Here is a 12,332-nt window from a genome sequence, read left to right as displayed (position 1 = left end):
CTGTGCAACTAAAATTCAGTTGCCAAGTAGTGAACAATGTTAGGTTCATTCAAAACTTGGGTGCAAAGTATCAGGCTTGCTTGTCTTTCAGTTACTAAAAGAGATTTGTTGCTATTAGTATTGTCATCATGCCATTTCTTAATACCATGTCATCTTCATGCTGCTGTCTGCATGAATTTTAAATTCTATAATGTACTCAGGATCCTTGATTAAGTGTTACATGTCATGGCTTTTGTGACATTGTTGTTTTCTTTTTTTTCATTAGGAATGAAGCCCTTCGAGTTGCTTTCATACATGCAGAGGAGAATGTTGGAGCTGAAGGAAAAAGGGAATTTTATTCGAAGCTCGTCAAAGCTGATATAAATGGGAAAGATCAGGTTTGATGATGACTTCTTTAGTCTTGTCTTTGTTTAAAATCCTTGTTTGGAATGGGTTGACAGTACCACAGTAATGCATCATTCTTCTACATGAATATTTTGAAACCACTATTCTTCTACATGAATGTTTTGAGGCAAGATAGTGGATGACTTGAATTCAACGTGGAACATCTTTGTGTATGGTTTGATGTCCTTTTGCTTAATCTCTAATCATGTGGATTTCTCATTCATTCGTTGCACATTGGCAGAATTTATTTGCAAAAAAATCCTTTTTTTGAATTCTAATTTCAAATGATGGTGGAAATACAGTAAGCATGGTGCTAAACTGAAAATGCAATAATATTCTTTTCATAATGTGTTGAGGCTTTTCAAAATAGCTATTGTTGAGATTGGAGTTTGTGTCTTTCTGTTTGGTTCCAAGATTGCCGCTATCTTTGTCATATTTTGGCCTCAGAAGTCAGTAGGCTATTTTTCTTATCTTCATTTAAATTTGACATTATGCATATGTACAAAATTTGAATCTGTTTCAACTTTTTTGAGCTCGTTACTTCGAAAATGACAGCTTACATACTTGTAATGTTTTAGCATGTGTCTTTCTTTTTCTCTGTGCTCTTCTGTTTTGTGAATGTTTTCACACTTTTTTTTTGAACTGCTTCTGCCATAGAGTTGATTAACATGTTGTGGTATTAATAAATGCGTTCTTAATACAATGTGTTTTATTTTTCCCCCGCTAGCCATGATAGGTTTTTTTTAATGAGGCCTTTATAGTGCCTAGTCTAGGAATTCTTGTTGATATACTTCTTGCATTTAATTACTTCTGCTAGTTTATTGCCATATAGTTGTTTGCTGGTGCTTATAGTTTGTTCTGTTTATTTTTCTATTAATTATACAATTTTTTTACAGTTTTATTTTCTCTCCTAAAATATTATTGATGAGATTTGTTTTTCACTGCTATTTTGCTCATAGCTGTGGTAAAGTGTAATGAAAGAGCTCATCCCCTGTTCTTTTTTTCTTTATTCAGGAAGTGTATTCAATTAAACTTCCTGGAGACCCAAAGCTTGGAGAAGGGAAACCTGAAAACCAGAACCATGCTATAATTTTCACTCGTGGGGAAGCTATCCAAACTATTGACATGAATCAGGTAATTAAATGTTATGCGCATTCTTATGAGTTCTAGTTTTTTTATTTGCAATTAAAAAGATGTAATTTAATCTTCATCTTTGTGAGTTTCTTTGGAAGCTGTTATATATGCTTTTTCTGTCTTCTCCTGTTGGTTTTTAGCATTAGTGTAAAAAACAAAGAGTTTTTCTATAGTTTTGTTGTATCCAGAGAGCACTAGCTCCACTTCTCTATATATTCTTAATGTGATGGAATATGCAAAAAGGATTTGCACATGATGGTGTTGAGGACTTTTGATTGCTGAATTATTAAGGCGTGCTGGCTTGGGTACTTTATTAGCTTGATTGGGATTTTTGGTTAACTGATTAGTATGCATTATTGTGGGATTTGTCACTGGCTGTTGTTGTGGTTTTTATCATGATTATGAGTCCTTGGTGATGGCCAGGAATGTTGGACTTAATATGAAACTGGTGTCTGGCAATTTTAGATTGTGTGAATTACGGTTGGATTTGAGACTCGATCTACTTAAAATTAATCTCGTCAACGTTGCATTTTATTTGAGGTGCTGGTAGATGATTTAATAATTTACAGCCCAAGGAAAAATGAACATCAATACCAATTTTTCTATGAAAGTGGTATTAGTTTGTGCTCAATACAGTAGCTTTGATTTCCATGGCTGCCTGGTAGGATTTGGATCTCGGATTTGTCTGACATCAGGAACATGTTTTATTTTTGTGGATGTTTATATTTCATGGAAGCTATCCAGATAAGGTGCTGGTTATTATTAACGAAGGCTGAAGCTGAATTAAGCCAACATAAGGATTTCTAATTTTGTTGGATGTCCAGCATTTCATATATTTATATCATTTTTTCATTTGTTGTTTCTAGCATGCTTCAGTCCTCCTTCCTGTTAGTTGTTGCATTACTTTTCCGTGGATACCTTGCAGCACTTGGCTTTCATGTTGGTTTTATCCATCTTGTGGCATTGTAGAATGATTTAAGAAGTAATCTGTTTGCTGACCTGCCCTTGTCTTGTTCTGTAGGACAACTACCTGGAGGAGGCAATGAAAATGAGAAATCTTCTTGAGGAATTTCGAGGAAATCATGGTCTTCGACCTCCAACTATTCTTGGTGTTAGAGAGCATGTTTTTACAGGAAGGTTTGTGTTGCTTTTCCATTGAAATAAATTTTATTTTGCTGTTTATTTTCCTAACGCATCGTGATGTGGATGTGTACATGCAGTGTCTCATCTTTAGCCTGGTTCATGTCTAATCAGGAGACTAGCTTTGTTACTTTGGGCCAGCGCGTGTTAGCAAGTCCTCTAAAGTGAGTATATTTACCATAAAAGGCAACTCCTGATTTGCTTATATTTCTACTCTTGAACTTGTCATTTGTGTTTATTGCCCAAAACTGAATGGAAGAATCGAAAAGAATTGTTAGTAGTGGGAGCGTTGACAGTAAAGAGGAATTCAATGTGAACATGTCATGTTGCTAAGGTCCTTATATTCTACAGTCAAGGGGACCCTCTTTGCAAGCAAGGATTTAGTTTAAACGTTTTCAGTTTCCTCCACTATCTTTTTGCAGCTATAGGCTTTACTTTAAAATCTGTTTGGTCATATCAGTTGTAAGTGTATATTATTTTTTATTAAGACAGTAAATGATTCTTGTGCAACACTGGGGAGCTTAGAAGGATGGCTGCAATAGAGAGTGAAATTCGGCACTCATATGTTTGACATGGTGCTCCTATTATCTGGTAGTAGAAGAAGTAAAAATTCACCCATAGAATTTTTGAACATGAAAGATACTTTACCACTTTTTTTCTATTAGTACTGGTTCCATATCTAGTTTTGCTGATTTACTTATTGTTTGTTCCCCTTTTGGTATTTGAAATTGAGGAAATATACTCATTGTCACCTGGATATATGGACCTTTTGCCTGGCCTAGTGTTCAGCTTTGTTTATTTTGTCTTCTTAAATTTGTTACACTTCTAGGAAAAAGTGTCTTAACACATGTTTCATTCTGTCTTTGTATTGTTATTCTTCAAGGAAAAGTGTCTTTACACTTATTTATATTATTGCTTTCATTATTTTAATGTATAATATCTTACTTGAGTGCTGGGCAGTGGCTTTTTGTTTTAATCATAAGAATTTTGTAATTTCCGTTGATTTGCTTGAGCTTTCTTATGAGCCATTATGTTAGGGTTTCTAGCTTGTTTGTCACCCTGCACTTATCTGCTGTCTTAGAAGGAATTTTATAGCACGTTACTTATGTCCATTTTCATGTGGAAAAAAAATGCAGAGTTCGTATGCATTATGGGCATCCTGATGTATTTGATCGAATCTTTCATATAACTCGAGGAGGGATTAGTAAGGCATCACGTGTTATCAATATTAGTGAAGACATATATGCAGGTAAGCTTGGAGGATGGCAACTGTTGGTTTCCATTTTTAAAGTGTACAGTTTTTTCAACCAACTACTTCAGCTAGTTTCTTTTCTTCTGCATTTCTTTTTGCAGTTATGTTTTAAGGCCTAGCAGACCTGGTACAGAAGAAGTATATACAAAATACACACCTAAAACCATCTGAAAAATGCAAATAGGAACTTAGAGAAGATTATGCTATTTAAATGGAAATTAAATATTGGGATTTCATTCTTGGTGGCAAGTGTCTGTGGTACTGAAAAATAAACCCTCCCAATATTTCCTTTCTTCTTTTGTCAGAACTTCCTTTCCGGGTATTTGAGAATCAATCACTGTAACTGGAGTCACCCAAGCCACTCAGACAAAACAAAAACTAATGCCTGTAACAACTAAGTATGAATTAAAATTTCTTAGACCTGCAATGATAATTAACACATATCTGTAGTCTTAATGAGATTGTCAACGTGAAAAATTTACCTAGAGCCAGTACAAACCGAGAAAGGGAGTCTAACATTGTTGCTTAAAGCTTCTTTTTCAGCCAATTTATGATGTTTAAATAAAATTTGTCACAGGGTTCAACTCCACATTGAGGCAGGGTAACATCACCCATCATGAATACATTCAGGTTTGCTTTTCTTTTCATTATCTGTTTTTTGGCAGGGGGCTAGTACATCATATTTTTCTCTTGAACCCATCTTTATCTAGTTTCTTGAGATTCTGCATTTTAATGCAGGTTGGAAAGGGAAGAGATGTTGGATTGAACCAGATTGCTTTATTTGAGGGGAAAGTTGCTGGAGGAAATGGAGAGCAAGTCCTAAGTAGAGATGTATACCGGCTTGGACAACTTTTTGATTTCTTTAGAATGTTATCTTTCTTCTTCACGACTGTTGGTTATTATGTCTGCACAATGGTATGATCGCTCATGATATTATCTCTATGTCATTCTAAATTTGGATTACATTGCCACTCATCAGACTTGTCTGATAATAATTTTCATGAATGCAGATGACTGTCCTTACAGTTTATATATTCTTATATGGAAGAGTTTATCTGGTAATCAAAATTCTTCTTTTCCCTTTCAGCTCTTTTAATATGTTACTTTTCTTTTTAACTTTTTCTTCATAAAGAAGGCAAATTAGTTAATTTGTAATTAAGATGAAACTGTTCATTGAGTTTCTTTTAATTTTTATGTTGTGCAAAATTTTTAAAAATAAAGAAAAAAGCTTCTTCTTTTTTTTTTTGAAAAGCAGAAGTAATTTTATTAATAAATAGCTGAAATACAAACATCAATGAAAATAGGTCCCAACACATAGCCAATATGAACCATCCCAAAAGGACAACTCCAAGTTTGTTACTCAATACCTTACAAAAAATTAACTAATCTAAGTCTAATAAGGCTAAACCGATCAGATAACAAGAAGACAATCCATAACCTCAACTAAAGCACACAGGGCTTCCCAAGAAATTGAAGAGTCATTCTGTCAAACATCCTTAGCCCATAAACGACAACTCATTAAAGCACATACTATTGGAAATTGTCATCCCCCGAAAGCAGCCAACTTCATTCTTCATTATCAGCTTCGTTGCCTCCCAGTTAATGGAACAATAACCTACCTTCAAGGAAACACCATTATAGAGTCAAATCCAGGCTATAAAATTCTCGGTGTGATTCGCTTTGGCCTTAGCAAGCCCATCCCCATTAAAGAATCTTGAAAGCCAATTAATTCCATTCTATAGGATGCATATGAAATATTGAAAATTTGGCTTGGTTCGCAAACAACTATCCCATGGATAGGGCATTCTGTCAAAATTTCTTGAAAATCTTGGTTGTATTGCATCTAGTGGTTGCTCTTGCAGCCGTTAGCTCTGGAGATCTATAGGGCACTGGGTAATCATTTATCCAACGAAAGCCACCATATAGAACAAAAAATCTATCCATCAGGGTGGAAAAGTATGCTTTTCAAATGAAAAGAATGTACTTCAATATGTTTAGGCACACAAATAACTTTTGTTTTTGGTTTTATCTGGTTTTATTTTGCGAGCCAGTGCTTCATACATACTTGTTTGTAACTGTATTTGGTCACATGAGTTGGTCCCTCAACTATAGAATGGGCTTAATTGGCACATGATACTGATGCAGCTGCTCTGTTAAGTACTGATGGTTTTGTCAACTTGTGTCCAATTCAACTAGGCTTTATCTGGACTTGACGAGGCAATCGCTAAGCAAGCAAGAATGTCGGGTAATACAGCATTGGATGCAGCTCTGAATGCTCAATTCTTGGTCCAGATTGGAGTTTTTACTGCAGTCCCTATGATAATGGGTTTTATACTTGAAATGGGATTGCTGAAGGTTTGTTGATCTGATTTTCATATGTATATTGATATTCTCAGTTTAGGAGTGTTGCCTTGCATACTTTATTATTCTGGATTATGCTATTTTAATAAGTTATGCATTAAACTTTTTACATTTTTTATTTTCATTGTCCTTGTTAAGCTGCTCTATCTTTTTTTTTTGGTTCTAATATGTTCAGCACCGTATAGGTTTTGTTATTCTAATTGTCTTTTGGTTGGTTGATATGCAGGCTGTATTAAGTTTTATTACGATGCAACTTCAGTTATGTTCTGTCTTCTTCACATTCTCTTTAGGAACTAGAACTCATTATTTTGGACGTACTATTCTCCATGGTGGTGCAAAAGTATGGGTTTGCTTTTAGTCGTATATTTATCAATTGTATTTCTTGTCTTGCTAATTTAATTGATGTATTTTCATCTTTTGAAATTGCCCCAACAGTATAGAGCAACTGGTAGAGGCTTTGTGGTACGTCATATCAAGTTTGCTGAAAATTACAGGCTTTATTCAAGAAGCCATTTTGTTAAGGCGTAAGTGAATACTTTCTTGTTGAAAATCTGAAAGTATCAATTAATATCATTTGTCACAAGGAAAAGTTGAAGCGGCAGTGGGAACCGAGCCGGGTTGATGTTATTTATATTAAAGATCACATCTGCTTTTATTTTGAAGCTTTCAAACTTAATTTATCTCAGGCTTGAAGTGGCATTGCTTCTCATTGTATACATTGCATATGGTTACACAGAAGGGGGTGCTGTTTCTTTTGTTTTGCTTACTCTTAGCAGCTGGTTCCTTGTCATCTCATGGCTGTTTGCCCCTTACGTATTTAATCCATCCGGTTTCGAATGGCAAAAGTAAGTAGCATAGCACATAGGTTTTGCTGATGTAGCTTTTATCTTCAACCTTTGCAGAATTAATTATAAGATGTCATTGGAGTATAATTACTGCAACTGTACTGTTGCCTTAGGTTTCTATTGTGTGGTTATACTTTTGTGATTTGATGAACAGGACTGTGGAAGATTTTGATGATTGGACCAGCTGGCTTCTGTATAAAGGTGGAGTTGGGGTGAAGGGAGATGATAGCTGGGAGTCTTGGTGGGATGAAGAACAGGTTTGTTGTGATGTCAATTAGTTCTTTAGTTCTCATTTAGTTTCTCAGCATTTGACATTTTTTTTTTTTGCAACACCTTGTGTGGAGTCTTTATTTTTTACTCAAAATTTTTACCTTTATTCACCTAAAGAGGATTTTTTTTTTTGAAAAAAAGTTTAATTAAAATTGTTAGCAAGCTATTCTTGAATCATGTTGTACTTTTCATGCCCTGTTGAAGATGTTTAATTTTCTTTTAACCGTATGAAACAATTATTCTCAGAAGGAGCTTTTCTGTGCTAGATTCTCTTCTGTACCCACAATTATGTAATGAGGGACTTGAAAAGTTGCTTCAATGTTTTCTCTGTTCTAATTTTTACCTTCTCATTTTGAATTCAAAATAATTATTCCATAGCTCTCGCCTTTCATTTGTTGGCCAAGTGCCCTTTTTCCCACCTTTGTCCAATCCATTAGGTATAATATGAATCACTTTATGTGTAGGTTGGCATTGTTTGTCGACTGATAACTGCTGTTCTTCTTATGTTTCTTATTGTGGAAAGCGTTACATTTCTTCTGCAGATTCATATCCAAACACTGAGAGGCCGTATATTGGAGACAATATTAAGCTTAAGGTTCCTTGTGTTTCAGTATGGCATTGTGTACAAACTCCATCTTACAGGATCAAATACATCACTTGCAGTATGCAACTTGCCCTTTTGATTCTCTGGTTCACATATGTTGGCTTTGTTTCACAAATTCTATGAAGCGCGTTATTGAAACTGATTCCCTTTAACTTTCCTCCTACTGGCAATTTATTCCTCCCCTTGTCATTTTATCATTTAACAAACCATTTCAAGTTGGGAATGCTTTTTTGACATGTGTGTATGAACTATAATCGAGGCACATTGAATGAACTAGCGAGATAAAAATGTGGGGAGAATGTGAGTTGAGTTCCAATACTACAGAATGCCTCCATCCCACTTGCGGGGCATGGAGGAAGTGGGCATCTATGTCTTTTCCTCCTTAAATACACATGAATTAGGAATTCAGCCTTATAATCCTTCTATTTTCTTCATCTGTTCTACCAAGCAAAGCATATATAAAATTGAACAATTCCTGAACGCCATTACAAAGAATATTTTCATGCACCTGCAAAATTGGTTATGAAGTGCAGGTTTTCTTGGTACATTCGGATCCAGATATAGATGTTATTCTTCATTGCATTTCTGTTTACCAAAATGAGAACTTTCCAGTGGCAGGCTGAATAACTGTAAAAATCCTTCCATGCATACATATTGCTTGTCGAAGGCTTACCGTGCATCATCTACAATTCTCGATGATGTCCTATTTGCAAACCTAGGTCTTTTACTGGAATAAGAATTTAGATAATTCTTTTTTTATGGTTTCTTACATTTTGTTTTCTTTTCATCGAAGGGTCAAGCATGGCTAGAGCTAGATCCACTTCTCTTGAAATTGTGACTCAAAGAATTATGATGTTTTAAGGTTATTATAGGTTCTTTCTTCATTAGTGCTGTGTGGTCTCCTAGTGTGAATGTTGATGCCACTTTATAAATGTTAGAATCCCTACTTCATTTATTAAGTAAAGGTGTACTTAGATTACACAAAAGGAAAATAGTAAAAGTATTTTAAACACATTCATTAGAATGATGTCAGTAATAACTTTAATGGAGTGCCTAGGCAAGTTGAGTATGTTTAATGAATAGCCTGCATTGTTTCGCATAGTTTCTCTTGTGGAGGTGCCTGTTGGGGCACTGCTGTAATGAAACTAAATGGTTTTCATATTCTCCTTACAGATATTTTGTATATTAGCACAATGAAAGCATGCTTCTGTTGGTGAATATTTAGTGAACCAGTGAATGGATATAATCGATCAATGCTGTTGGAATTTGATCAAATGCTTAATGACGGTACCTAGAAATTAAATATAGTGAGAACAGTTTCATATGTTGATGAACAGTGTGTTTTTGTGTGTGTTTGTGCCCATATGGATATATGGACTTATCCACAAAATTTGGTATGCTGGTGATCTTGATTATATAAATTGCATTGTCACTTTATTGCAGTACAAATTATGTCTTTTAGGATTTAGATAATATATTCTTGGGTTATTACCACTTGATTCTTGATGGTTATTTTTGCTATCCAGATATATGGATTTTCCTGGGTCGTGTTGGTTGGATTTGTCTTCTTGTTCAAGGTTAGTATAGGTTTCATTTAAGGGCATCACCCTTCCCGACCTTCCAAAGATGCCCATCCCTTTTGAAAAAAATTCTTGAATGTATTGGCCTTTTGGTTAAGGTAGCTTAATGATCGATTATCTATTGGCTCGCAGATATTTACCTACAGCCCTAAGAAGTCCACTGACTTCCAACTGGTGATGCGATTTATGCAAGGGGTTATATCCATAGGACTTGTTGCTGCCCTATGCCTTGTTGTTGCCTTCACTGACTTATCAATTGCAGACCTATTTGCAAGCATCCTTGCTTTCATTCCTACTGGATGGACCATATTATGTGTAAGTTATAATTTGCTCTATTGTCTGCATTGGATTTTGTTCTTTGGATTGCTTATTTTTGAATTGATAGGAAAGGAGTTTTTCTGATTATTTTGTTTTGATTTGGACTGTGGAAGCCATGGTCTTGCTAGTCTAATATTCCATGCGCCGTTATTTGTATTTTAAGTGGTGGTCTCCTAGATACGGGAACCTGTTTAACACGACAGTGTGCTTTTATCTGAGTAGAGTAGGAAGCTGGTTTTACATACTGATGCTTCATTTTGGTTTAAGTTCAAACCATTGTCTATGGTTATGTAATTGTTTTGTAACCTTCTCGAATCCATTTTTTGTTTGTGTTGATGTATATAGCTGGCTATAACATGGAAGAAGGTAGTTAGGAGTCTGGGCATGTGGGATTCAGTACGGGAATTTGCCAGATTTTATGATGCTGGAATGGGAGCTATCATATTTGCACCTTTAGCAGTGTTATCGTGGTTCCCATTCATTTCAACCTTCCAGTCTCGCCTTCTCTTTAACCAAGCATTTAGCCGTGGGCTGGAGATCTCCCTCATCCTTGCTGGAAACAAGGCCAATGCAGAGACATGAGCATGTGCTCACTCCGGATATATACACAGCTTTTGTACAGTGTAGATTTATTATTTATTGTTTTGTCTCTCAGCTCCAGCGTGGTTCTTTTATGTACAGATACGATAGATAATTGTAGAAAGTGTAGCTCCTATGAGATAAACATCTTTCCACTATTTTTGGGCATGGATGAGTTCTGATTGTATCCCTTTTTCCGCAGTTTCCATTAAGTGACCCAGAGCTCATGTAAGGAATGTCTCTATTGCATCCGTGAATGAGTGTTTTGGGTTTTTATGTTTCCGGATATATGCCTTGCGTTTGCGGGAACCACCTTTTAAGAATTTTTTTTTTTTTTTAAATATTTGTATGCTTCGAGACGGAGGGGAATGCATGTAAGCAAAGGGACAGACAAACGATTATATGCGTAGGTGATACTTTTTATAAGATGATGGGGGGAGAGGACGATGAACTTTTTGGAGTCGATTCAGCTTCTGAGTAGAGAACAATGACAGCAAATTAATCCCAAGAGGAATATCAGAAGCAGATTATTTAAGAGGTAAGCACAAACTATCTCTGTTGCCTCCATGATATCAGGTGAAGAGAGTATGATCTTAATAGAGTCGGACGGAAAGGAGAGTTTAGCTCTCGATTAGAAATAGGGGAAAAGGGAAGAAAACCCTGCTTGTCTACCAACTAAAACCCTGGTGTGATGGGGTGGTCAAGCAGGAAGAGGAAAATGAGGGAAACGAAGCTATTTGGACCTCATTGCCTTCCTCTGGTTATGGTTCAATAAGAAGCTTGTATACATAAGCAAAAGCCAAAGCCATGAACAGGGAGCAGGAAGTTTGCCAGTAAAAAGTGGGCTCGCCCTCGGGTCAGAAATATTTGAGCGTGGAAAACGTAACGGTGTATACTAAATAAGTAAGTAGTTCAATGCACAAACGAAATTAACAAACATTCCTGAATATCTTCTCCTCTTCTCTTCTCTTTTATTACTTTCTCCATCTCATTCGCTCTCTTTTTGTCCCCTCTCCGTCGGATCCCTCTCATTACAATACCTTTCCATTCATGGCGGTAATTAACATTCCTCATCTTTTTCTTCTTCCTCGCCATATATTCATACATTGACTTTTGCATTAACATTTGCAATTACGTGATCAAATTCATCTCTTTGCGTTTTTTTCCCTGTTGCATTAATAAAAAGAATATCTACGTCCACTTTTGAAAAGGTCATTGCTGTAATGTAGCATGATATAGATATCTGGGTTTCGAAGTTGGGGTCTTAAGTTCGATTGGATTTGTTTAGTTCTTGTTTTACATCATTCCTCATTCATTGTTCAAAGTATGGTTCCAGCAGGAAGCCAATATTGTCTCTCTCTCTCTCTCTTTTTTTTTTTTTTTATAAATCTATAAATGTGATCATAGAGAGATGTAACCAAGTCATTTTGCGGATTTATAAACCTACTTCCAGTTGAAGCGATTTAACATTACAAGAAACTTTACGTTTGCTAATGCCTTTCTCATTTCATTTGACATGCAAAAATACAAAAGGTTGATTTATTAGTGATATTTGTTTGGGATTGGGTTTGAGCAGGAGAGAGGGAGACCGCTGCCTAAATTTGGAGAGTGGGATGTAAATAACCCAGCAACGGCGGAAGGGTTTACGGTGATATTCAACAAGGCTAGACATGAGAAGAAAACCAGAGGCAGTGCTGGCACAATCATGTCCCCGACCACTGCTAAAATTGAAAATGTAACCTCCCCGTCTCCTCGAAAGGTATGCAAGGCATGCTATTACTATATATGCCCTTCTTTTCTTTGGTTTTGTTTGTTTATTCATTATACCCTTCTTTGTGTTTTGTCTTTTTTGGGTTCTCAGACTA

The 12,332-nt window shown here is 35.8% G+C and overlaps 1 protein-coding gene across 2 annotated transcripts in view; it reads left to right on the top strand.

Annotated features, from left to right (window-relative positions):
• GSL8 (glucan synthase-like 8) overlaps positions 1 to 10,755 on the top strand; it is a 28,068-nt gene extending 17,313 nt beyond the window's left edge. The window contains exons 35-51 of one of the 2 annotated variants that reach the window (XM_007037799.3): positions 266 to 377; positions 1,399 to 1,518; positions 2,540 to 2,655; positions 2,739 to 2,822; positions 3,795 to 3,907; positions 4,488 to 4,540; positions 4,649 to 4,825; positions 4,921 to 4,968; positions 6,107 to 6,265; positions 6,498 to 6,611; positions 6,707 to 6,795; positions 6,958 to 7,116; positions 7,271 to 7,373; positions 7,929 to 8,048; positions 9,517 to 9,567; positions 9,703 to 9,885; positions 10,234 to 10,755. In XM_007037799.3, the coding sequence (XP_007037861.3) occupies positions 266 to 377; positions 1,399 to 1,518; positions 2,540 to 2,655; positions 2,739 to 2,822; positions 3,795 to 3,907; positions 4,488 to 4,540; positions 4,649 to 4,825; positions 4,921 to 4,968; positions 6,107 to 6,265; positions 6,498 to 6,611; positions 6,707 to 6,795; positions 6,958 to 7,116; positions 7,271 to 7,373; positions 7,929 to 8,048; positions 9,517 to 9,567; positions 9,703 to 9,885; positions 10,234 to 10,470 (2,038 nt within the window). In that variant the 3' untranslated portion in view covers positions 10,471 to 10,755. The remainder of the gene's footprint in view (positions 1 to 265; positions 378 to 1,398; positions 1,519 to 2,539; positions 2,656 to 2,738; positions 2,823 to 3,794; positions 3,908 to 4,487; positions 4,541 to 4,648; positions 4,826 to 4,920; positions 4,969 to 6,106; positions 6,266 to 6,497; positions 6,612 to 6,706; positions 6,796 to 6,957; positions 7,117 to 7,270; positions 7,374 to 7,928; positions 8,049 to 9,516; positions 9,568 to 9,702; positions 9,886 to 10,233) is intronic. The other variant, XM_007037801.3, reaches the window with a different exon arrangement.
• Positions 10,756 to 12,332: the final 1,577 nt, after the last annotated feature.

Source organism: Theobroma cacao, chromosome 3 (assembly GCF_053813885.1).
Source record: "Theobroma cacao isolate CCN51 chromosome 3, ASM5381388v1, whole genome shotgun sequence".
NCBI lineage: Eukaryota > Viridiplantae > Streptophyta > Magnoliopsida > Malvales > Malvaceae > Theobroma > Theobroma cacao.
Note: the sequence above shows the minus strand (reverse complement) of the source record. Positions and strands in the feature narration are given on the sequence as shown.